At 51.8% G+C, this 25183-nt stretch overlaps 2 protein-coding genes across 6 annotated transcripts; one reads left to right on the plus strand and one right to left on the minus strand.

Moving 5' to 3' along the window:
* Nucleotides 1-2714: 2714 nt before the first annotated feature.
* Nucleotides 2715-14810, minus strand: RBPJL (recombination signal binding protein for immunoglobulin kappa J region like). Of its 2 annotated transcripts, XM_019749700.2 has the most exons (12): nt 13655-14810; nt 12365-12473; nt 10996-11121; nt 9814-9884; nt 9536-9651; nt 9094-9268; nt 7102-7239; nt 6575-6684; nt 6146-6298; nt 5242-5397; nt 5015-5118; nt 2715-4908 (listed from the first exon to the last, which is right to left on the minus strand). In XM_019749700.2, the coding sequence occupies exons 1-12, from the start codon at nt 13674-13676 to the stop codon at nt 4629-4631; spliced, it is 1560 nt and encodes a 519-aa protein (XP_019605259.2). In that variant the 5' UTR covers nt 13677-14810; the 3' UTR covers nt 2715-4628. The 2 variants fall into 2 exon arrangements, with proteins under 2 accessions (XP_019605259.2, XP_074174142.1); XM_074318041.1 differs by lacking the exons at nt 12365-12473; nt 13655-14810 and adding an exon at nt 11919-12091.
* MATN4 (matrilin 4) lies at nt 14808-25183 on the plus strand. 4 transcript variants are annotated; one of them, XM_074318040.1, is made up of 10 exons: nt 14808-14914; nt 15639-16208; nt 16916-17038; nt 19397-19519; nt 19604-19726; nt 19822-19944; nt 21534-21947; nt 22047-22199; nt 24624-24730; nt 24813-25183. In XM_074318040.1, the coding sequence occupies exons 1-10, from the start codon at nt 14836-14838 to the stop codon at nt 24870-24872; spliced, it is 1875 nt and encodes a 624-aa protein (XP_074174141.1). In that variant the 5' UTR covers nt 14808-14835; the 3' UTR covers nt 24873-25183. The 4 variants fall into 4 exon arrangements, with proteins under 4 accessions (XP_074174141.1, XP_019605256.2, XP_074174140.1 ...); XM_019749697.2 differs by lacking the exon at nt 19397-19519 and having other exon boundaries at nt 24624-24731; nt 24814-25183; XM_074318039.1 differs by lacking the exons at nt 24624-24730; nt 24813-25183 and adding an exon at nt 23721-24616.

Below are 25183 nucleotides of genomic sequence, written 5' to 3' on the forward strand. Positions count from 1 at the left end.
GAACACCCACAGAGCCACAGATAGGGGAGTCTTACCAGTATATTCTTGCTGGCGGCTGGGTTGTAGACACAGGAAGCAGGAGCCACACAATCTGCAACCTGCCCTCCGCTTCTCTGCCAACCAACCCCTTGCTAACTGCAATCCGTGCTTGCCAGCCACCATGCGCTTACCAGCCCACATTTTTGCTGCTAGCATTGCTAAGTCAGTTATCTTAGTTGCCAATGGCTCACTGGTTACAGCTGATGGCCAACTAGTCACAGCTGATGGCCATTTACTACCTGAGCCAGCACCTTTCCACGTGAGGCCGAGAGCCTGGAAACTGCACTCCTGGCTCTGTCCCCACAGAAGCCATGCTAAAAGCTGGTTACTCTAGCTGGTCAACTCTGCACAAGGATTAATTTATCTGGAGAGCTAACTCTAAGTGGAACTTGGTATAATATTATTTCCGAGAATGGGGTAGGGGGTGCAAAGTGGGTTTTGGACAATGTCAGGCCATTTTTGTTCATGATCCTGCCAATCTTCTGAGGCAGCAGAAGTACTGACCCCTGAATGGGGCGTTTCCTTCAAGGGGCTTGGGAGGGCATGCAGGCCAAATAGATGTTCCCTTCTAATAATTTGCTGTGCAGTTTTGGGGAGTGGGATAGGCAGAATTCTAAGATGGTCCCTAAGATTTCTGCCCCCCTGGTGTCTACAACCTGTACATTCCCTCCCCTGGGGTGTGGGCAGGATCTGTAACTATAATGGCTGTCACTTCCATGATTAGGTTCTATCAGAGAACAAAAGGTGATGGCATTTTGCAGATGTAATTAAGGTCACAAACAAATTGATTTTTGACTTAGCAAAAAGGGAGGTTATCCTGGGCGGGCCAGACTCAATCAGTTGAAAGCCTGATCAACGTTAAAAGAGGGTCTGGAACCTTCCTGATAAGAATGATGATCTCTTGTTGACCCTGAAGAAGCAAGCTGCCACAGCTATAAAGAAATGAATTTTGCCAACAAATGTGTGAGCTTAGAAGAGGACCCTGTGCCTCCAGGAGACGGCAGCCCTGGCTGACACCATGATTACAGCCTTGGGAGACCCTGAGAAAACCCAGCTAAGCTGTGCTGAGGCTCCTGACCCACGGAAACTGTGAGACAATAAACGTGTGTTGTTTTAACCTGCTACATTTGTGGTAATTTGTTACGCAACATAGAAAACTAATACGGGAAGTCACTTCCCTCCTCTGGATCATCACTTTCCCCATCTGGGAAATGATGAGAGATTGCTATTTGGATTATCTCTAAAAGTGCTTCTGGTGTAACAATAACAGCAACTAACCCATACAAGTGGTTACTATGGGCCAGGCCGTGTTGAAAGTGCTTTGCATATATTATTTTATTCCTCATGACATCTTATGAAACAAATAGTATCATCCCCATGTACAGAAGAGGAAACTGAGGCAGAGGTTAAGTGATTTCAACTTGCCAAGCTCACCTATTAGGACATACTGCTTTGACTCCAAGATAGCTGTTGTCTGAAAAGTCACCGTTAGATGTGCATTCCTTCATTTTAAGGTGACCCTTCCAAAACTACATACCAGTAATTAGTATGAGCAGAAGTGTACATTAGTATGAGCCCAGGACAAAACCATCCAAGGCCAGGACCCCCACCTCAGGGTGAGGCGTTAGTGGTGTACTTTCAGACCCCAGCCAAGTTCGGGGGGAGGATGTTTTGCATCAAATAGTGGCTTGGGGGTGAACTTGGCAGAATGGGCCCCACTTCAACACTTTATAACCATAAAGTGAGTCCATAAAGAACTTGGTCACAGGCTGTGCCTTTTCCCAGAACTTCGCCTGCCCGTCCCATCCCCCACTCCCACCCTTGCCCCCGGTGGCCTGCAGCCAGCATGTGTTCTTACCACGGCACCACTGAAAGCATTATTGTGCCACAACTGCCGCGCCTGCCTTTGTCTCTTGGAGCCTGGAACAGAGCCAAGCCCGACTGGGGGGCCTTTAGTGGTGAGTGTGGGCCCGGCTGATCTTTGCAAAACTTATTAGATGGTGTGTTATTGGTTTCATTCCCCTTTAAACCACTTCCTCTCTTCCTTGTCATCTTCACCATCTATGCCCCAAGCAGTCTGCAAGCATCCTCCCCAGGGAGGAAGATGGGTGAGAATTTTACCCACACTGTGGTGATGAGTTTCTCTTTGAGAAAAGAGAGAAACCCAAAGGTCCAGACTTAAACCGGAAGACTAGCTTGTGCATAGTGGAGCCTCAGGCAGCATGAGGACTTGGTCAACTTTTAGCGAGATTTTGGAACAAGGATTTTGACCTTATTTTTACCGTGTGCCCTGTCCCCCCATTCCCCGCCCCTTGTAACACACACTCTACCTAGACCTCGCAGCGAATTAAAACAGTATTAAAGACTATTAGGCAGAGAATTAAAAGAACCTCAGAGCCCCAGACTTAGCATCAGGAGTATAGGATTCAAATCAGGCTCTGCCACCAATCTGCTCAGAGCCTCAGTTTCCTCATCTGTAAAACGAGGAGGAAATATAGACGAGAGCAAGGATTCTCGACCCTGGAAGGTTTTGATCCTGAGAGCTTGAAAGTTAAGATTATTTTTATGGACCCTAACACTTTAACGACAAACGAAAACTCAATTTTTAGGAAGGGAACAGTGCCATCTTCTGGTTTCACTTTGCACTTGCAATCTCCAAACGTCTACCAATGCAATGCCATGCAATTTGGTATTTATTGAGCCCCAACTCAGTGTTCAAGGGATTGCATGCGCCCTCCAGGGCACTCAGCAATGAGCTTTTTTCCACATGAAGCTCATAGACTAGAGGGGACACTTGACATGTACATAAAACCCTTTGATCCAAGATGGGCAGGAGTACAGAAGACAGAGTTGCATATCTGGGCCTGGGACTTCAGGCCAGCTAGGTTCTTGGTTTCCGGCACTCCTGCCTTGTAGAGAGGCAGAGGAGGTCCTTGAGAGCAGAACTGAATGGGCGCTTGAGCCCCAACTTCCTGTGTGGTGTGCTGTGAAACTCCTCTTAGCTTCCTTATGAGTGGTTTCCTGCTTCAACATCACCACGGGCAATAAGCCCAAGCTCTCCTGTGGCGTGCACTCTTGTTGGGGACATTCCCCATTCCACTTGCACCCTGCATGCCTCCACCAGGATTCAGGAGGGGCTTTGAACAAGCTTCTCCTTCCTGGTTGTCTGCTTCAGTCTGCTGATGGAGACTTTGGGGAGTCTAAAGAGCAAACCCCTTGGAAAACGTCAGCATCTTCTTTCTCACAGGGCTTTCCATGTTCTGGGGGGGGGGTAGTTTTGCAGGAAACGAGCTTCTTCTCAGTGTTCAAGGAAGGGCCCAGGGGGGTGAGAGCCCTGAACCCACATTTCAGACCAGTTCTCCCCATTTGGCACCAGTAGGGGCTGGTACAGGTAGCTGGCACCTGTGATATCTGTGTCCCCATTTCTTCTGCTTCCCTGTAGAGCACAGACCAGGCAGAGGGTGGGCAGGCTGAGCAGGGATGGCTTGTGAGTTGATGCCTGGGCCCCAGGCAGGGAAGCTTTTCTTTCAGCTGGGTTATTGCCCAGTTGATCCCAGGAGTTCTGCCCAGAGTTGTCCTGGGAAACTTTTGTCCTGCGTTTGCCTCTGGGCCTGGGGTGTATCTTTGCTTGGGGTGGGGGATAGCTAGTAGGGTAACTTATCATAAGAGCTGAGAGGTGGCCCCTAGGGCAGAGGCAGAGGTCAGGGATGCTAGCTGCTTCTGAACCCCATTCCTTCTCTAGAAAGGTTCAAAAGGTGAGACTGTGCTCCATCGCACTTTTAGTTCGTGTGTGTGTGTGTGTGTGTGTGTGTGTGAAGTACACTGGGCACCTCCCTCCTTAGGTGGGTCATACAGATCAGACTGTCTTGGATTGGGGGTGCTGCTAGTATAGCAGAGGGATCCCTGATCCTCAGGACTGTATCCTGCTGGGCCTGCAAGAGAAGTGCATGGGTGGACAGGCAAGCTGGCAAGACCTGCCCACTGGCCCAGGCACCTGCCAGCCAGCAACGTTGTGGGCCAGAGAGCAAACACAGGCAAGGTAACTATGGCTGGCTCCAGCCATAGGGAGTATAAGGAGGGGCAGGACCCAGTGCTCCTGGTAAGACTCAGTACTCTTGTCAGGACCTGGGGCTCCAGAGCCTGCAGGCTATGCCAGGGCTTGTGAAACTATGTGTTTTCTCTTCAAGAGGAGACTCAGTTCCCTGGAGGGCAAATGCCCCAGGCCTGGCTCCTCAGAGTGTGTGAAACTGTATGTGGGACACACAGAGAGACAAAGATGGAGGGATAGGGACATACAGAGATCTACAAAGTAATTGAGGGAGAGAGACAGAGATTGTTTGATTTAGAGAGTGAAACAGAGGCAAAGGCTGGGAGAGCCACATTCGTGAGGACACAAAGAGAGCTTCACTCAGGTCGTGTCTTCCTAGATGTGAAAGGAGGAGTGAGTGACCCATGTCAGCACCGCAGGGCCGGGTTTCAGTGGTGAGCGCCTTCTGCTGCTCAAACGCCAGCCTTTCCTTTCACAACAAAGGGGCAGCGTGTAGGGCCTCGGACCCAGAAAACCTGCCTGAGTCCAGGCCTGGGGGCGCCTAAGTCTGGATGAAAAGGTGGAAGTTGGTACGTGTGAATTCGTGGTGGATGCTTTCTAGGAGGGCGTCGGCGTCGGCGTCCGTGGCGGGCTCCGGGAGGCCCAGGGGGCCCGGCCGCGCACTGTATTCGGGGGTGTAGGTGAAGGAGAAGGCGCTGGGGTAGAAAAGGCCGTCGGCGCGCACCAGGCTCACCGCCACGGTGATGGGTGTGCGGAGCCAGCGCCAGTCACTGCTGAAGGCGGCTACGTCGGGCACCACGCACACCAGAGACTGCGGGCTCCTGGGGGTGGGGCACAGAGTTAGGGCTGCAGTGACATCAGTTAGGGCTGATGACAGGCACCCCCTCCTCCACTGCCCAGGACCCAAGGGAGGCCCCACCGCCATACCTGTACATGGTTTCGGCCTCCACGTCTCCGAACCACACCTTGAGCCCCGCGTGGAAGTTCTCACCGTGGAGCTCCAGCGTGGCCACGTCGCCCCCACCACTCAGCTGGGGGAAGGTGGGAGCAGGTGGTGTGGGTAAAGGAGTGGCCTAGGGGCCTGCTGCCCGTGTCACCAGCACTGACACTCCCCCGCTTCCAGCCCCAGCCCCAGCCCCAGCGCCCAGCTTCACCTCGAGGGTGCCGATGACTGGCACTGGGGTGACCGGCTCCCGGGTGCACAACAGGCTGGTGCTGAAGGAGAATTCCACCGACTCGGTGCCGATGATAGTCCAGCAGGAGCTGTCGCTGAGCAGCGCCCTGTTCGCCTCCTTGGGGCAGGGGGAGGCCTGGGAAGAGACCCGGCTGAAGTTTTATGGTGGCCACCATTACGCACCGGAGCCCACATAATGCCTGGCCTTCCACCTTCCGGGTTCCAGTCCCAGGCTCTGCCGTTTACCTGCTCTGTGAGCTTGGACAAAACCCTTCAGTTCTCTCAGAGTTAAATAAGTTCACTGGACAGGCTGGCTTCTAAAGTCTTCTTCCTTAGGATTCTAGAATTCTGGGATTTTTGTTGTTGTTGTTGTTGTTGTTTTATTAAAACACTGTGCTATTCTGTGCTTTTTCTACAATTTTAAAATTCTTTGGGAGGAAATATTGCTCAATAATGTTATTTTCTACATATTATGATTTTATCTTTCAACACACCATGATCAGTTTCTTTGGGGAGTAGTATTCCTTAATAATAATAGTAATAATAATAATTTTCCACATTCTACAATTCTGCGTCTTAATATTTTATGATTCTAACCATCTTTGCTCAATAATACCCAGCATTATTATTTATTTTTACTTACACTCTACAATTTCATATCCCAACATTCTACGACTCTAATATTCTTTGGGAAGGAGTTGCTCAGTAACATTATTACTATTTTTCCTACATTCTCTGATTCTGTTCTGAGTGTCTCTGATACTAACATTCCATGGGAGGCAGCATTGCTCAGTAAGTAGCAGCTAGGATGATGATGATGGTCTTACATTCTGTGGTTGTCTGACTTTATAGGATGCTTGGTGCTGATATTCTCGGCTTCTCACCTGGAATTGAACCACCTTCTCTGTGGCGAGACATAAGTACGTGCCACCGCCTCCTGGAGGACCACCCGGAAACTGGAATGCACACTTGTGCAGTTGCGAGATGGGTTCATCCACGTCGAGGAGCGCACATTGTTTGGCTACTTTACGAATGATCTACAACAGAAAGGTGACAGGAAGTGTGGAGGCAAGGTGCCTGGGTACCTGGAAGCCAACCTCCCAGCAGTTTTCTGCTACTCCAATAGATATGCGGGCACTGGCAGATTCCCCCCATACCAGCCCTTTACCTCCATCCAGCCCCACAAAGCAGTGAGTATCTCGGGTGAGAATTGAGTAGGTGTCTTCATGCCTTGGGCCCTCACCCTCCAGCCCTGCCCATGTGGGTCATACCTTCTGCATGGATCTGGGGGGGGGGGCCCTCCCTGCTCATACCATTGGAGGTAGTGTGATGCCTGTGACAGTGCAGACGAGCTGCACCAGGGATCCATAGCGGACGTAGCCCTCTCGAGGTGGGAAGTCCCCCTGAGAACAGTGGTCATCAGCTGGGGGTGAAAGGAAGGAAGGAAGGACAGTTTCAGGGGGCCCCAAGCTTCTGCCCCAAACCCTTCTTGCCCTCTGGCTCCACCCCACATCACACATGAGTCTTGTGGGTAGGGCTGGTGCACAGGGAGACAGCTAAGGCTGAAGGTTGTCATCCTGGAGGGGTCATTTGTGGCCATCCTCACAAATGTCTGTTCCCCACCACCTAGGGTGGGGGCTGAGATGAAGGAACTAGCTGGACACTGGAATCAGAAGAGCTTGGATCAGTCACCAACTCACTGGGACCTTTGGCCAAGTCTTTGTGTTTCAAAGCCTCAGTTCCAAGAGCAGAGTTTGCCTTCCTTGAGGAGTTGTGGTGGTGAAGATTAAATAAGCTAATGTATGTAAAGTGCCCAGCCCCGGTCTGCTGATGCGATTACCCAGATGGAGTGTGAAGGCAGCCCACTGGCGTGCACTGGCCACGAAAGCCCCGTCCTCCACGGAGAGGTAGCGTGTGGAGACGGTCTGGGAGCGCAGGCGGTTGAACAGGGAGACCTTGGAGCCCGAGGATATGCACACTGTGAGCGGAGGTGGAATCAGTAACCTGGCCAGGCTTGGTCCTTGGACTTACCAGACACATATGAATCTCTGCCCGCTGTGCCAGTCTGGATCATATACCCACTGGCCCAAACATGCTGGGTATTCATATTTCCTAGCTGTTTAGCTAGTACCTGCCCTGATCTGGCTTCTGTACTTTTGCCTGTTCCTTTTTGCTTCCTGGGCATCCTTTGATTCAAAAACAGAATTTTATGACGTATTCACTAAGTGCCTACTTTGTGGCAGGCACTGTGCTGGGTATTGGGCACCAAAGGGTGAGTTTTACTCTGGAGGAGTTTACCGTCTCAGAGGGGAGATAGGGACATAAACATACAATTTCCGTATGATGCGGTAAGGGCTGGGTTAGGAGGACTTCCTGGAGCAGGTTACCCCCTCTCAGCTGGGGAGTGTGAAGTAGGTAGGAGTTGCTTAGGGGGCTGCATAAGCAGAGGCCATATGATGTGAAACAGCAGTACAGGATTTGACATTGATCTCTTCCAGCCTGTCACATACACAGAGCCACAGTTTTGTTTTCTGATTGGAGAAAGCACTGCGTCATCTCCCTCTCTCCCCTCACAGTGCTATGCATATTGTAGGTGTTCAATTTATACTTAGCCCAAGTTCCCATCCATTGAATAATAGCTAACGTTTGTTGTGTGTCAGGTACTATTTTAAATGCTTTATAGGTATTAACTTATTTGAGTCTCTCAACAACCCTCAGAGGTAAATAATATTATCTCTACTTAAAAAAGAGCAACTTGTTGAAAACCACGTGACTGGCAAGGAGCAGAGCCAGGATTCAAAACCAGGCTGCCTGGCTCTAGAATCTGCACTCATACCCATCACACTATACCATTTACTCTTTCCTGGCCCTTTCCTGATGCCAGGGACCAGCCAGAGCCCTGCCTGGATCTGAGACACTCTTCCAGGTTTTTAACAGACAGAAACTAAGTATGGTGTAGAGGTAGGAGCTGGGCTACAGAATCAAACGGGCTCAAGTCCAAATCCTGGCTGGGCCGATCTTAGGCGAGTCACCTGGAATATGATAGGCCCAAATATTTCTCAGATGTTCCAAACATTTGTTCCAAAGCTCATTTTCCTCATTGTTGCTACTACATAGGAACAATGATGGCACCTACCTCGCAGGGCCACCATGAGCAGCAGATGGGATAATGCATGTCAGTGTGTGCCAGGAAAGCCAACCCTCCCTCCTCTTTTCCCTCCCTCCCACCTCCCAGAGAGGGTAGTGGTGGTGGTGTGATTGTTATTCTGCCACCTCTCCCCACCAATATTCGCAAAGCTTCTAGCCCTGGGATTTGTCACTTGGTACCTTGGTACCCGGGACAGTAAAACTGTCTCTTTGATCAACTATGTGTGTCTCTCTCCCCTACAAGACTGCGTGTTCCTCCAGAACAGACACTTGTCCTTGTTTTATGGGGATCCAGCACCTAGCCAGGCATAGAGCAGGCCCTGAATAAATATTTTTAACGGAATTTCTTTTTATTGTTATTTTTAATTGTTACTTTTCATTGGTACTTTTAATCTGTCTTTCGTTTTGCATCTGTCAGCCGTTTGGGGTCCCCCAACGCACTGCCCTCTCTCAAGTCTGGTATCTATCTGTTCCTTTTCCTCTCTGCCCTTGCTTCTCTAACTTCTCATTCCCAGACCTACACCGCAGCCGTTCATTCAGACCCCGCCCCTCTCGGCTCCGACTCCATCTCTCCCACTCTGACCCCACCCTTACAATCCAGGCCTTTCCTCCTCCCAAATCCGGCCGCTCCAGACGTGACAGCACCTCCCCGCCCTGCCCTGCGATCAGGCCCCGCCCTGCTCACGATCGGTGTTTTTCAGCGACTGCTTCTTCTGCGAGGGCTTCGAGATGACCTTGATGAGGTGGCTGTGGAAGGTGCCCAGCTCCCGGCCCCCTCGTAGCACCAGCTGTAGCACCAGCCGGAAGTGCTTCCTTTTGTCTGCGTCTGAGATGTACAGGGTCTTGGCGCAACCGAATTCCTACGGGGTTCGCAGGGATAGGGCTGGCTCATCTCAGCCCTCCGCCACCGGATGAACCGACCTCCCCCAGTTATCTGATGTCCTCCCCGTCGGATGTAGCATGAAACGGCACCGTCCAAGCTCTTGGGCGCACCCTGCATGCAGAACCCCGGTCTTCCGGCCTCCATACCTATCTTTTGGCTTTCGCACGGGTGTAAATGAGCTTTCCTCCCAGAGGGAGAGGCAAAGATGGGAGCATGAATAGGACCCCTTCCCATGCACTCTCACCCTGGAGTCCGGCTGCTCCTCGAAATTCAATTTCTGCGTCTCCGCGGCGCTGCCGGACGCGCCGTCCAGTCCCATGTAACCGCAGACCGTGGGCCCGGTCTCCCCTGCCTGGTGGGCTGGAAAAGGATGCAAGGGGGCTCTGGAAAGACTCGGGAAGGCCTCAAGTGCCACAAAAGCCAGAGGGTGCGGCGAGACTGCGCCTGCGAACCGCCCTGCTCCCGCGTCTACTGCTTAGTCCCCCGACCAGAGGCCACCACAGCCCTTGAGTCTGCCCTCACCTTGGCCCTGCGCTGGCTTCACCCTCCAGCCGGGACCTGCGAGGTAGACACAGGGCGGGGGGCAGAAGAACCTGTGGAGACATGTACTCGCTGGACTCGTGTGTCATCTCCACTCGACTGTCTTGTAGGCATCTCAAAGGTAGTAGAAACCCAAAAGAATCCTTGATTCCCCATCCACGTTTCCCTCCACCCTCCTCAGGCTTCTCTAAGACTATGAACCCCATTAACATCTGAATCTTCTTTTATCATTCAACCCATGAGTAAGTCCCATCCACTCCACCTTCAAAACATATCCAGAACCCATTGGCTTCTTATCACCTCTACCTTGGTCCCACGTGCTATCACTTTTTGCTTGGACCACTGCAACAGCTTCCCAACTCCCGCGTCCACTCCTCCCCCTCCAACCTGTTTTCCCACACAGCAGCCAGATTGCCTTTTTTTAATTTTTAAAAGCATGAGTCAATCATGTTACTTGTCTTCTTAAAATCTTCCAATGGTTTAAATTCAAAGTTTTATTTTCTCCAACCCGCTTCCCTTCTCTAATCCCAGCCACTCTAACTTCTTTTGTACTTAGAACAGGCCGAGTTGGTACAACCTCAAGGTCTGCATTTTCTGTTCCTCCTAATTGGAACACACTTTCAGCCAGATTTTCTCCTGCCTGGCTCTACTTTCAGATTCAAGTCTCAGTTCAGATGTTACCTTGACCTTTCCAGCTAATGCACCCTCCTTCTGCTTCTGTCACATTGCACTGTTCTATTTCCCTTCTAGCTCTCATCACAATCTGGAAGGATCTTGTTCACTGATTTGTGGGGACTTTATTGTCTGTCTCTTCCACACTATAGTGAAGATGGCATGAGAGCAGGGACTGTTCAGCTGTATGCCCCGTGCCCAGCGGTGCCCAGATAGCCTGGCACATGATAACACACAACACTCAGTAGTTGTTGAATGGAAGTATGAATGAATGGACGATTGAGTGAATGAATGGGGACTATATATTCCCAGGCAGGATCTGCGAAGTCCAAAGTGGGGACTAGTGGTGGCTGTGGGAAAAGGCCCCCCGATTGGCCAATGGCTGAGCCCTGAGTCCCCAAGTCCTCCCTAGGTTCTAAAAGACACTAAACCGGGAGGGGTCCATAGGGCTGAAGGCCACAGGGACATAGGAGGGGCCGTGGAGGCACCTACCGCTTCTCATTTCCGTATGATTTCTGGGCCACCTTGGCGTGCAGGATCCACACAGTCTGCTCACACTGCTGCTGCAGGCACCGGCGCACGCCTTCCTTCAGGACTGTGGCTTGTTCTGGGGATGACCTGGGAGGCCCGCAGCAGGGAGCGTCAAGGGGCGAGGCGGCTTGGAGCCCGAAGCGCGCGGGTTGAATGAAACGAAGTTCTAGTGCTGCCCCCTCGTGGTCAGGGCAAGGAAGTGTTAGGCAAGGGAGGGGACGCGTGCAAATCGTGGGCTAAATATTTGGGCTGCGTGGTGCTCAGTGAGGCCTGCACAGAGCCCCCCAGGACCACCCAGGCGCCACTCCGCGGGTCTGGCTCCACGCCCATTGCAGCCTGGAGCATTGGGGAGAGGCCCCAGCGGCACAAAGGCCACACTTGTGTCGGCCTTGGGAAGCAGAGCTTGTGAGGGCGCATGGCTTCCCTGAACTCTAAGGGGACCCACTCCTGTGAAGTCTTGATGCCAAGGAGGGGAAGAGCCTTCGCTGGAGCCCCAGACGAAAGTGCTCTCTTGCCTGCTCGCAGATCCCTGCAAACATGGAAGAGCCCCCAAACCCTGTCCCAGGATCCTGGGGAAAACTTTTTGAGTTTTTCCGGGGTCAAAGCAACACTCCCTCACCACTTTCTCTCAAGAGAAGGGGCCTGTTGCTGTCTCAGCTTTCCTTCTTCCCTTGATCACATGGCCTCCATCGGCCCTGTGGAGTGGGTCACTGAGAGCCCAGGGGCCTGGTGGCTTCTCAGCCTGGGAGTTTTGATGGGTGAGGCTGGGTGGTGGGCCCAAGTCTCAAGCAACTGAAGAGCCCATGATAGCAGAGATTTGAGGGAGCACCAGGTGGAGCCTGGGAGAGCCATGAACCCTGAGGTTGTCCTTCAAAATCCTTTACCCTCTTCGCAGGAGCAGTGTCCGGGGCCTCTCCTCACTCTTGGAGGGGGCAGCGGAGGGCAATAGCCGGGCCGCGCCCTCGGAAGCGGGGCCAGGCAGCCGGCGGCCCAGCCAGGCCCCGCTCCGCCCCTTGGGGCTCTCCTTGGGGAAGTGGCTCGGAGGCCTCCAACGCATTCCGGCTGCGGAGTGGGTAGCTGCCCAGCCTCCCGCTGTACCGAATTCCGGCCCTGCAGCCGGCGTCCGCAGCTCCGAGGGTGGCTGAAGCAGGGGGCGCCGCGCTGGCCCCGCCCCGGCCCGCAGAGGAAGGGGGATCGCCCTTCCAGTGGGAGGGGTCGCAGCCCGCGCTCCCCCTCCCCACCCGCCAGCCCGGGTTAAATGCGGCCGCCGCCTCCGCTCGCTCCAGCTGCCTGGCAGTCCCCATCTCCGGCACGCAGCCCGCGCCGTTACCTGCTCCAACTGCCCGGAAGGCTCCGCCCGTCGGCTCCGCTCGGCGGCCGCGCCTCCGAGTTATCCCGCAGGCTCAGGTGAGTCAGAGGGCCTGGGGACGTTGAAGGGTCTGTGGGAGAGCAGGCGGCCAGCCAGACCAGGTGACAGTACTTAACCGCGGCTGCACCATCTAGGGTGCCCGCATCTGACCTGCAGTGCCCTTCCCCACTTCTGTAGAGTCCTTTCCAAATTGAGCCCCCCCAGCAAAGCCGCCAAAATGGGCAGGGGACGTTTCCCCTAATCGCCTTCCTCCAAGAACCCTCAGGACCGTCCTCAAGGTGTTCACTCTTCAGCCTACTCTTGAGGAATTACTCACAGAACTCTCCTCCCTTGCGAGCCCCACTTTCCCTAACCTAAGGGCATTTCCAAATATATCTTTTTAACGCAAGGATTGATTAATCCCTCCCTGAGTTCTAGCGTCAGCCTCGGCACCACGTTGCTGTGTGACCTTGAGTGAGAGACTACCCTCTCTGGACCTAGTATCTTCTGTAGAATGAGGGGGTTGGAGAGGTGATGAACTTTGAAGCTGCTGTTATTTTGATGTGCCAGGAGAGATGTTGGCTGAGGCAAAGAGCAGGATAAGGGGGCCTTAATAAAGATTTGGAGGCCCAGAGGCTTCTGCAGGTAGGAAAGGATGGCAGATAGCAAGGGCCCCTCGTGCCTTTACCCGCATGCTCAACAGGGGTTCTGGCCTCCGTTATGGCCCACAGCTAGAGAAAGCATTTCACACCCTCCCACCTCCAGCAGCTGGCACATCTGGCTTAGTCACCCTCCCACGACAGACTCTGCCAGAGGGATTTTTGTTCCTCCCTACCAGGCCTGAAAAGCGAAGACGGGGAAGATCCCGGACGGGAAGGCCGCCTAGAGTGAGCGGCAAGCACCCGAACTTGCTCAGAATAGGCCCATTCACGGAATTGGGGGGAGGGGGCGGGGCTGCGGTTGGGTTAGGGGCGGCTGCCCCCCCTCTGCCAAGAGTCAGCGACAGAAAAATGGCTGCCGCAGCTTCAGCATGGGGTGCGGGGGATGGGGTGGGATAGGGAGCAGAGGAAGTGAATGGAAGGAAAAGAGGTCCAGTGGTTCCTAGGCGCTAGGTTGCCAGGCAGCTTAAAAGGGAGAAGGGGTGCCAGGAGTCCCAGGTTCCTTTGCAGCGCAGCGAGCCGCCTTCGTGGGTCTCACTTTTTCCATCTGTACAATGGGAGTCTTTCGTGATTATCAAGGGGCATTGAGGGCATCGGGAGGGTGAGCGCTCACCTGCTGCCCCCACCGGGTCCATGGCCACGCTCCGAGGCCTCCGCCGCTCACTCACCACCCTCCGCGTTTAGCGCCGCTGTCCCCGGAACCAGGTGCACTCCGGCTCCGGGGCCCTCCTCGCGCCGGATATATCCTGCCCAGGCCTTATCTTCAAGGCCCCGAGGCTCCCGGCCCGCTGTTTGCTCTGGGCAAGGGCACCTGCTGGGCAGATGTGGGCTTCCCACGGCCCCCTAGCCAACATAGCTAGACCCGGGAAGATGCCCCCTGGCGGCTTCCTCTGAGAGCTGGTGGGAAGTGGAGGCGCCAAGCCGCGAGTTCAAGTGCGTTTTGGCCAACACTCTGCCGAGCCCCCTACCTTCCCAGCACAGCGAAAGGGCGTGCGGCCTTACCCGGCAGCCTGCGGTTGGGCGGTGCGTGTCTGACTGCGTGTGTTTGTGTGTGTGTGTGTGTGTGTGTGTGTGTGTGTGTGTGTGTGTGTGTTGGAAGGACAGCTACACAGAGGCTTCTTGTATCGAGACGGGAGGAGGGCCCGAGGCGGGGAATAGCTTCGGTCTGCAGAGATTCTCCCTCCCAGGAGAAGAGGGCGTGGAACACGTCGGCTGGTCCTTGGAATCCCCTAGGCATTGGGTTGTATCGTGGTGCAGCTACATTTTTGTCGCGCGACTTTGGGTGCCAGCGCTTAACTTTTCTGAGCCGGTTTCCTCCTGTGTATTCGGTTGGTGCAAAAGTAATTGCGGTTTTTGCAATTATTTTTAACCTTTTAAACTGCAATTACTTTTGCACCAACCTTATACAATGGGAACAATAACAGCCTTAGTCTCATAGAATTGTTGAGAGGATTAAGTGCCACAATGCATGAGAAGGGTTCAACACTGCCTGGCACTCAGGAAAGGCTTTTTTCTTTTAAAATTCTGTATATTTTATCTACTCTTATTTATTTACTATTCTGCCGTTCTACAAAGCAGACAGAATTCCTTGTGTCTTCCAGCTATCCCGCTGTAATGAAATTTAGTTATGAAAAATTTCAAACATACACAAAAGTAGAGAGATTTGTAAAATAAACCCATGAACCTCCTCTTCTTTCAAGTGCCCATCACCCAAAATGAGAGTTCTGTAAATACTATTGCTTTGCTATTTCCCTTTCTCCCTCCAGGTTCTGACACGTCTGTTCCCCAAGCGCCATGAGGGTCCTTCCATGCTCACCACTGCCTGTGTTGCTGCTCCTTCTTCAGCCCTGGGAAACCCAGCTCCAGTTCGCAGGTGAGCTGGGGCCCAGCCCTCACCAGCGAGTGGACGGGAGCAAACGCAGGTTTTCGGTCTGCAGCCAGCTAGGCTTGCTGGGGAGAGAAAAGCAAAAGCTTTGCAACCATAGGGGCTGGGTTCCAGTTCACCGCTTCAATTCTCTGGGCCTCAGTCTCCTCATCTGTAGGATGTGGCTTTGAGCTAAGAGTTGGGCTTATGCAGAATGCTCATTTGGTGTTAACATTTTTTAAGTTAATTGAAAAAATCAGGTGGTTTCACATAAAAATCCTGATTTGGGACTTCTCTTGAAAAATCCAAGAATCTGCTAACACGGGGTCCGCATGGCTGCATGGCAACATTTGGCTGGAGCTGCCCACTTTAGGAGCGATATGGGCTCTCTGGGAGTCCACCGTCTATCCCACCGGTGTACTCATTTATATTGCCTGCCTGGCCTCTATAGGCATTTGAATTTGCGGTACCCCCTCACCCATTCCTGAATGGATAATACCTCCTTAGAATAGCTCTCAGAGCTGAAGGATAGAGAATTGGTGAACTTTCCTAGCCCAGGCCCTCAGCAAACGCTGGGTGAGTGAATGTATATAGCTAGCTTGCATTTGCTAGGCTAATTCTGCGTAGGCGCTGTTATGCTGGGTTAGTACCATTCCGCCCTGGGTTTCCCTAGGGGTTTCCTCGGAGATGAGGCTTTGCTGATTTAGGAAAGTCCTTCCTGGTCTCCTCGCAGGTCCCAGGTGCCGTACTGGGCCCCTAGATTTGGTGTTCGTGATTGACAGCTCGCGCAGCGTGCGCCCTTTCGAGTTCGAGACGATGCGACAGTTCCTGATGGGCCTGCTCCGCGGCCTGGATTTGGGGCCCAACGCGACACGCGTCGGCGTAATCCAGTATTCCAGCCAAGTGCAGAGCGTCTTCCGGCTCGGCGCCTTCTCGCGCCGCGAGGATATGGAGCGCGCCATTCGAGCTCTGGTGCCGCTGGCGCAGGGCACCATGACCGGGCTGGCGATCCAGTACGCCATGAACGTGGCCTTCAGCGTGGCCGAAGGCGCGCGCCCGCCGGAGGCGCGCGTGCCGCGTGTCGCTGTCATCGTGACTGACGGGCGGCCCCAGGATCGCGTGGCAGAGGTGGCGGCGCAGGCGCGCGCCCGCGGCATCGAAATCTATGCCGTGGGGGTGCAGCGCGCGGACGTGGGCTCCCTGCGCGCCATGGCGTCTCCCCCGCTGGACGAGCACGTCTTCCTAGTTGAGTCCTTTGACCTTATCCAGGAGTTTGGCCTGCAGTTCCAGGGCCGGCTGTGTGGTGAGTTAGGTGAACCCTGGAGCGCGGCTCGAACTCGAACTGCTTCTTAGATTCCGGTTCCCACATCAGTAAATCCCCCCCGATCCCGGGCGTCCCCGCCCATTCCCGCTTTAGCCACGCCCGCCAGGTAGTTGAGAGGTTCAGGCCTACCGCGGGCTGTGTCAGATGCCAGCTCTTCCCCCTTGGGCTTAGGCTTCGCCCACCTGCTGCAACGTTTGACGTGCCGGCCTACCAGGATGAGCTGCTGTGGTTTACCGCAGGCTTAATGTCAAACTCCAGCAGCACCCCTCGAACATGAGAGGAACGCCTACACTAGGCCTTGTCCCGACCTCGCAGGCACGGCCCTGCCCACTCTTATTTTAGCTTCTCCTACAAGGCTGCAAGATGTGTTCTACTCACACTTTGAGTTACTCCGCCCACGTTGATTCAGCACTTCTCCTCCTCTGCCTTACCTCAGTGGAGTTCTGCCCTATCTCATTGACACACCTAGCCCTGCATTAGCCCTGCGTCCCTCTCTTCTGAGCCTACTCACAGGGGGCTGTTCAGGCCCCATTCTTTCCATCTGGATTGGCCCCTCTCAAATAAGTCATATTTCACCTAAGGCCATACTTGAGCATGGTGCCCTGCCTTTGATCCCATCGAGCTCTCTCTTGTTTGAGGATTCTGCCCATCTGTCCCCTGCTGATTCTACTCTTGTGTGTCCTTAGGAAAGGACCTGTGTGCTGAGGGGGGACACGGCTGCCAGCACCAATGTGTCAGCTCCCCAGGCACATTCCACTGCGCCTGCAACGCCGGCTACCAGCTAGCAGCAGATAACAAGAGCTGTTTGGGTGAGAGCTACCCCTGCCCTGCAATCCCACTGCTCCTGAGCCTTCTGTGGCTCCCCATTGCCCTAGAACCAGCCCAATGGGTCTGAGAGGGCCTTTGGAAGTAAAAATCCAGCTCCCTCATTTTACAGGTCTAATAAAGAGATGACATGCCTGGGGGTCAAACAAGTCCTTGGTGAGACCAGGGCTAGAAATCTTGACTTTACAGTTAGGTATGCTTTCTGCATCCTTCTCTCCTGTCTTTCAGGCTCATTTCCTACCTGGCTCAAATACACCTCCCAAACTTGTTTGTGTCTTCTCACAGGCATATCTTTACCGTTTCAGTTTCTTGGATACAATTGGGGTCTTCAGTTAGGGTCTCCATACACCCCCCCCTCCCCCCCATATATTGCTGTCATTCTTGCTTCTGCATCTCCTGGGCTGTTCTTCTGGGCTGTTCACCTGGGCTCTCGTGCCCCTCCTCTCTGCACTTGCAAATCTTTCAAGGCCTGGTTCTTCATTTTGCCTTCTGAAAAGTTTTGGCACACAATGCCTCGCTTATACAATTGGGGTTTTCTTTTGCATGTGTTGCTGTGTCCACTTCTTGGATCATAACGGCAGTTACCATTTGCTGAGTGCCAAGTTAGTACGGGACCATTGTGCTTGGAGTGTTGCATACACCATCTCTCAACCTCACAACAACCTGAAAAATGAGGTTCCCATAAGCCAGATATCAGCTGGGGTCTTCTTGTTTCTACAATTTAAAAAGTCTGGCTTAAAGCCACCTGTGATGACCCGTGAACATTCCAATCCCTCCCCCAAGATCTCTGGGAATTCCCCCAAGTGCTTACGTTCTGTGGTTCCCTCTCACACTGAGCTTCTGCTGAATTCATTGTTTACAGGTTCTCTCTCCATATCTCCACCCTATACATGCTGTTCTTGTTCTATGCATGTAAATCAGCCTCTTCCTTGATTTACACACTTGTGCACACAAGGGCATGTGTGTGTATATTTAAGTGCATGCATAGGTCTGACAATTAAGTTCTCGAACTTGTTGCAATGATGTTACTAACCTTTTTTTGGTATCAGAGGGATTATTCATTATGAATTTGTACCAACTGGACAAACAGTTAACCAAGTTTACTATTTGGAAGTGCTGAAAAGGCTGCGTGAAAAAGTTAGACAACCTGAACTTTTCGCCAACAATTCATGGCTCTTGCATCACGACAATGCACCAGCTCACACGGGTCTGTGAGGGAGTTTTGAGCCAGTAAACAAATAACTGTATTGCAACAACCTCTCTACTCACCTGATCTGGCCCCCAATAACTTCTTTCTTTACCCGTAGATAAAGGAAATATTGAAAGGAAGACATTTTGATGACATTCAGGACATCAAGGGTAATATGACGACAGCTCTGATGGCCATTCCAGAAAAAGAGTTCCAAAATTGCTTTGAAGGGTGGACTAGGCACTGGCATTGGTGCATAGCTTCCCAAGGGAAGTACTTTGAAGGTGACCGTAGTGATATTCAGCAATGACATATGTAGCACTTTTTCTAGGATGAGTTCATGAACTTAATTTTCTGACTTTGGATGTCCATTTTAGTAAAGATGGGCATGAACAGAGGTGTAAATTACATCTAAGAAAAGTCAAACATACACACACAACAGGAGACATCCATTCTTTATAATTGAATATTAGACACTCTTGACCCTGAAAGCCCTCAGTCACCCGACAACGGGATTTTTCACTGGTGGGCTCAACCCACACAGTTACTCATTTTCACACCATCTCTCTTGTTCTTTGTTTTTCCTCTCTCCACTCCCATCTCTTTTCTTGGGATCTCAAATTCTCACTTTTTTATGCAGGACAATTCACCTCTCTCTAGTCCCTATTCCCCAGTGCAGCTCTAGGCCATCTTTGCACATTTAAACCATCAAGATACCCAACAGGGCAACAGTTCACCCTGCTCAGAAGGAAGTTATAAATAGCAATAGCTCTCTTCCATTACATCCCCATTTTGCAGATGGGGAAATGGAGTCTCAGACAGGTGAAGTGACAGATCCCAGTCTTCCCCTGTAAGTCAGTGAGCATCTTCAGTGCAGGGGCCCTGTCTTCTACCAGTATGGATTCTTGGCCTTATGCCTGGCTTAGTAAGGGACACACTGGGATGCATCATCTGGGCTTGAGTTCGGAGGGCCACCTGGCCCAGTAGGAAGGAGAGCTATGCATAGGAATCACAGATGCCTGGGTACCACTCCAGACTAATGAAGACAGGATCTTTGAGAGCTGGGTCCAGGCATAGGTATTTTTTAAAAAGCTGTGCTGTCAGGGCTGAGAGTACAGACCTAGGGCATATGCTGACCTCCCCTCTTTCTCAGCCATTGACTTATGCGTGGAAGGGACCGATGGCTGTGAGCACCACTGTGTTAGCTCCCCAGGCTCCTATTTCTGTCACTGCCGAGCTGGCTTTGTACTCCAGCAGGACCAAAGGAGCTGCAGGGGTAAGCAAGCCCTCCCACCCTGGACTGAGATCTCTGATGGCTCCAATTAGAAGTGATATCTTGCTGCCTCTTCCTTCCCACCAGCCATTGACCACTGCAGCTTTGGGAACCACAGTTGCCAACATGAGTGTGTTAACACCCTTGGTGGGCCACGGTGCCACTGCAGAGAGGGCCATGACTTGCTGCCTGATGGAAAGAGCTGTCAGGGTGAGGAGGGGTCTTCTGCATTGTGTAGAGGGGCAAGGGGTCTTAGTTGGTGGAGTCCACCCTGATTCATCCTGACCTGTTGTCTCTTCTTTAAGCCCGGGATTTTTGCAATGGTGTAGACCATGGATGCGAATTCCAGTGTGTGAGTGAGGGTCTCACCTACCGCTGCCTGTGCCCTGAGGGGCGGCAACTCCAGGCTGATGGCAAGAGCTGCAACCGTGAGTTATAGGTGGGAGGGGGTTCTGTCTGCCCTTGCCCCACTGCCCTCGTTCTGAGCATCCTTGACTTTGCCCTTGCTGTGGCCCAGGGGTGTGGTGTGAATGTGTGGGTGTGGGTGGTGGTGGTGGTGGTGGTGCAGGGTGTGCCATGCCCTGTCTCCATCTCTTTCCCCTTAATTCTCTACCCTGCTGTCAAGGTTAATTTTAAAAATGCATATTTGATCACATTCCTCCCTTGCTCAAAAGTCTTCTGTGGCTTACCAGTGCCTGCAGAATAGAGAGAATAGAGATCAAATGTCTTACCCCTGAGTTTTGCAAATGGTGGGCGCAACCACATTAATGGATAATGAAATCAAATTAGGGGGTTACAACCAGCATTAAAAAGAAACAGAGAGAAAGAGAAAATAGAGTTGACTGCATGTAGAAAGAGTATTATTGCATGAAACTTAATTTTAATTATATGTGAGCATATGAAGTATGCCATGATGTATTATTATTGTTACTACTTTTTAAAAAAAATGTGGGTTGTGGTCAAAATTTTGAAACCACTGCTTTAGCGCATCACAGTCTAGCTTCAGCCAACCCCATCAGCCTGTCTCGTGCCACACCTGAACATTTTAGCTATACTGGCCTGTCCATTCCCGAATGTGTCAAGAGCTGCCAGCTTCCATGCCTCTGCACAGGCTGCTGTCACCATCTAGAATGTCCCTTCCTGCCTTGGAGAACTCCTACTCATTCTTCAAGACCAAATCAAATATCACTGCTGCCAGGCAGGCTTCCTCACCAGCTCCAGGAAGAATGAATTATGTCTATCTTGGGCTCCCTGCAGGCCCATCTGCTCTAGACTTTCCTTGACTGTAGCATATGGCATGTCTGACTACTCTGCTCTACCCTGATTTCCTCATGGATCAGGATTATTTTGTTTCCTGTTGAACCCCCTTCAGGGCCTAGCAAAGCCCCTGGCTGAGGACAGGAGAGAGAACATGATAGAGTGATTAGGAGCGTGCGTTTGGGAGTCAGGCAGATCTGGTTTCAAATCCTGGCTCAGCTACGTTCCACTGGCTCTGGAATCCAGAGCAACTCACTTCCTTCTTCAGAATCTCAGATGATAGAAAATGGGGATAATCCCCAAGGTTATTGGGAGGATTGAGAAAAAAATATACAAAGCACCTAGCCCAGGGCCTGGCAGGAAGCTGTCAAATAATAATGTTTTTGTTTTTACTTAGTATTGTTGATAGTGGTAAAGTATTTAGAATTCTGTCTGATACATAGGAGATGATTAATAAATGGTAGCTATTGTGCTGGTGGTTGTTATCATCATCATCATTATTATTATTATTATTAAAAAGATGCTTTTAGCGATTGCCTGGCTTGTGCTAAGCACTCCATAAATGGCAAAGGTTATAATGACGCTGCTGCTACCAACAATAATACATCATTCCATTAGCACAGTGCCTGGCACAGGAAGGACTTCACACATGGTGTCTGTTATGTAATCAGTGTTTCTGAATGAATGACCAGATGGGTAGATGGCTGGTGCCAGCCAAGGTTCTGGTCCCTGCCTCCGAGCCCTTCTCCTTGCCCTGAAGGATGCAGGGAAGGCCACGTGGACCTCGTTCTGCTTGTCGATGGCTCCAAGAGCGTGCGCCCGCAGAACTTTGAGCTGGTGAAGCGCTTTGTGAATCAGATCGTGGACTTCCTGGACGTGTCCCCCGAGGGCACACGAGTGGGGCTGGTGCAATTCTCGAGCCGGGTGCGCACCGAGTTCCCACTGGGCCGCTATGGCACTGCCGCGGAGGTGAAGCAGGCCGTCCTGGCCATAGAGTACATGGAGCGCGGCACCATGACCGGGCTGGCACTGCGCCACATGGTGGAGCACAGCTTCTCCGAGGCGCAAGGCGCGAGGCCCCGTGTCCTTAACGTGCCTCGGGTGGGCCTGGTCTTCACCGACGGCCGCTCCCAGGATGACATCTCCGTGTGGGCGGCGCGGGCCAAGGAGGAAGGTGGGTTTGGCGCGGGACGCACTGGCCTGGGGTTGGGTTGGAAGCGGGGAGGCGGTTTCCTGAGGTCTAGGGTGCCACCTGTGTCCCCTGGCCCCCTAGGCATCGTCATGTACGCCGTGGGCGTGGGCAAGGCGGTGGAGGAGGAGCTGCGTGAGATTGCCTCGGAACCCGCGGAGCTGCACGTGTCCTACTCCCCCGACTTCAACACCATGACACACCTGCTGGAGAACCTCAAAGGCAGCATGTGCCCGGGTGAGCTCACCTGTCTTAGGGCCCCGCCCCCCTGCTTCTCTCACTGCCGATCCTCTGATAGCTCCCCTTTCTATTCACCCCCACTCACTTCGCAGAGTGATAGCCAGAGGATGGACTCACTAGACTTAGCCTTGTTGCTTCAAGTATGGTCCGTGGACCAGCGGCAGGGCTCTCCCCTGCTGGTTTGTTAGAACGACAGCATTTCAGGCTGTCTCCGGACCTACCCAATGAGTCAGATTTTGCTCTTTAACAAGACCCTCAGGGGATTTGTATGTATATTAAAGATTAAGGAGCACTAGACGAGGCTATCTGTCTTCCAGATCAGTGGGTGTCCAGATTAATTTGGGGAAATTTTTTCAAAGGAATGCCAAACAACATTTTTAAGTGGAGTCACATTATATATTCCATTAACTTGTTGGAATTCAACTTTACAAGCCTGGCAAAGTGGCAGGACTGAGCGTGATTCAAGTACACACAACTATGTATTTTTTTTCTAACAATGTAGCCCATAAATTCAATCCATTTACTTTGTCTGGTGCTCAGCTGAGGGAAAAAAAAAGACCAGTGCTATCCGTGGAGGAGAAGTGGGCTGTTAAACCTTGTGTGCTGTACTTTATAGGCGATATAGCGAATTTCTTGGGGGTAACTTTTACTATAGAGTCTTTAGACTCTAGCCCAGGCCTAAAATAGGACTCTTCTTTCAGGTTATCAGGCCCTACTCCAGAACTGCATTCAGTAGGGCTGGCCTGGGCCTGGTAAATCTAAACGTAAATAAATAAGTAAATGGAGAAATCTATACTTAAATAAACAAACAAACACACACATATATATACATATGGTATCTATATATATACATGTGTGTATATATGTATATATATACACACACATATATACCTCTCCTCTCTCTCTCTCTCTCTCTCTCTCACTCCCTCTCCCCCCACCCCCCAGGCTAATTCTAAGAATTAGCCAGCATATTCTGGAGGCACTGGATTAGCTGCTCCTTCAGGGCCCTTCCTGTCCTGAAGTGTTCCCTACAGTGTGACTTTGAACAAGTCACTTAACCTTCACCCCTACCTTCCCTCTCCTATAAAGGGGAGGATGCTGGCTGCCCAAGGTTGCCTTTAGCTATAGAATTCTATCAGAAATCTGGGCTCTGGGGTTGAAGCTTTTCACCAATTGGCCATATGACCTTGGGTATGTCCTCCCCGCTTGCTGGACCTTGGACTTAATCTGTAAAGTTAGGAGTCTTTGTAGGACTGTTATCAATACCATTAATGATATTACATACAGCAGTTTGCTAAGGGTACACTCAAGACTAAGAAAGAACTCTTAAATCATAACAGCAATTCTTTTGAAGGCCAAGTGCCAGGCATTGTGCTCTCATATTAAAAATGGCACATGTTTACAGACTGTCAGTGAATCTAAGATGCCATCCGCGGTAAGATTCACCATTATTTTCTATATTGCGAAGAAAAAACAGGTGCGAAATTTAATTGTAAATCACTTATTTTGATTTCACAGATGTCGAACTGTGTGGAGAGATAGACTTGGATCAGTGGTTCTTAAACGTTAGCGTGCATCAGACGCATCTGGAGGGTTGGTTCAGACACAAAATGCTGGGCTCCAACCCCAGCGTTTGTGATTCAGTAGGTGTGGCATGGAGTCTGATAATTTGCATATCTAGTAACTTTCCAGATGGCATTGACACATCTGGTCCATGGACCACATTTTGAGAAGCACTGGCCTGGTTGAAATACGCTATCGGGTATTTACTTGTGCCAGGAAGTGCTCTAGAGCTGTTGTCTTCAACAAGGTAGCCACTAGCTACACGTGCCCATCTCCTTTAAATTAATTAAAATAAACATTTTAGTTCTTCAGTCACACTGGCCACCTTTCAAGTGGTAAATAGTCACATGTGGCTGGTGCTTACCACACTGAACAGGGCAGATACACAACATTTTCATCCCCGCATAAAATTTCGTTTGGAGAGTGCTGCTGCGTATTCTTGCCACTCAAAGTGTGGTCCACGGAGCAGCGGCATCAGCAGTACTTGGGAACTTGTTAGAAATGTACAGTATCAGCTGCTTCTCCATCCTGAATAAGAATCTGTTTTACCAGGATCTCCTGGTGGTTCCAATGAGCATCAAGGTCTGAGAATACGCTTCTAACACACACATATTGGAATCCTCAGCACCACCCAATGAATAGGATTTCTCATTGTATCCATTTTTACAGATGAAGAAACTAAGGCTTAGAAAGGTTGAATGAGGTTTCCTGTATCACACACTCATTCCACGTCTGTCTGAATCCAAAAGCCATACACTCAACGACAGTCCGGGTAGAGGTATATCAGAGGGCCTTGGCCAGGGCCAGCTGGTCCTCCTGCAGATTTTCATTTCCCCACTCTCTGTGCCTGCCTGGCAGAGGAAGGCATCAGCGCGGGGACAGAGCTTAGGAGTCCCTGCGAATGCGAAAGCCTGGTGGAGTTCCAGGGACGAACGCTGGGGGCGCTCGAGAGTCTGACTCAGAGCCATATCCTTTGGGGCTGGGGGCGCCAGCTGACGGGAAGGGGGCGGGGGTCCTGCGACACCCAACGGCTTCCTTAACCACTCACTCGCTCAGCTGATGGCGCGCCTGGAGGATCTGGAGAATCAGCTGGCCACTCATAAGTGAGGACCACCATAGCGACCCGGACAGGGGCGAGGACCCACGGACTGTGCCCCCTTGTGCGCTGTCCCCAGCCAGTGGAGGGCTGAGCCTGGGCTCCTTTGGCTCCGACTGGCGGGGACCAGGCGCTGGCGGGCTCCCAGCGCTGTGCTCGAGCTGGCCTCGCCTGGACCACAAGCCGGACTGCGGAGTACAGAGGGACGTGTACTAGGTCCTCACGCCCTCGCCGCGTGCTGCGCTCAGATCTTTCTTGGATTTCTTTTTTTGTTTTCTTTTTCTTTAAAAAAAAAAAAAAAAAAAAAAAAATCTGGTTTCCA

This window comes from Rhinolophus sinicus, linkage group LG13 (genome assembly GCF_036562045.2).
Source record: "Rhinolophus sinicus isolate RSC01 linkage group LG13, ASM3656204v1, whole genome shotgun sequence".
Classification (NCBI taxonomy): domain Eukaryota; kingdom Metazoa; phylum Chordata; class Mammalia; order Chiroptera; family Rhinolophidae; genus Rhinolophus; species Rhinolophus sinicus.

What these genes read in the sequence shown, in the direction of transcription:
- RBPJL (XM_074318041.1), bottom strand. Translation starts at nt 12,091, where the DNA reads ATGCGTTGGAGGCCTCCGAGCCACTTCCCCAAGGAGAGCCCCAAGGGG. An exon ending in GCATCACACTACCTCCAATG is followed by an intron (nt 6,299 to 6,574) that starts GTATGAGCAGGG and finishes TTTCTGTTGTAG; the next exon opens with ATCATTCGTAAAGTAGCCAA. An exon ending in AGAAGGTGGTTCAATTCCAG is followed by an intron (nt 5,398 to 6,145) that starts GTGAGAAGCCGA and finishes GTCTCTTCCCAG; the next exon opens with GCCTCCCCCTGCCCCAAGGA.
- MATN4 (XM_074318039.1), top strand. Translation starts at nt 14,836, where the DNA reads ATGAGGGTCCTTCCATGCTCACCACTGCCTGTGTTGCTGCTCCTTCTT. An exon ending in AACCCAGCTCCAGTTCGCAG is followed by an intron (nt 14,915 to 15,638) that starts GTGAGCTGGGGC and finishes GTCTCCTCGCAG; the next exon opens with GTCCCAGGTGCCGTACTGGG. An exon ending in TGATGGAAAGAGCTGTCAGG is followed by an intron (nt 19,727 to 19,821) that starts GTGAGGAGGGGT and finishes CTCTTCTTTAAG; the next exon opens with CCCGGGATTTTTGCAATGGT.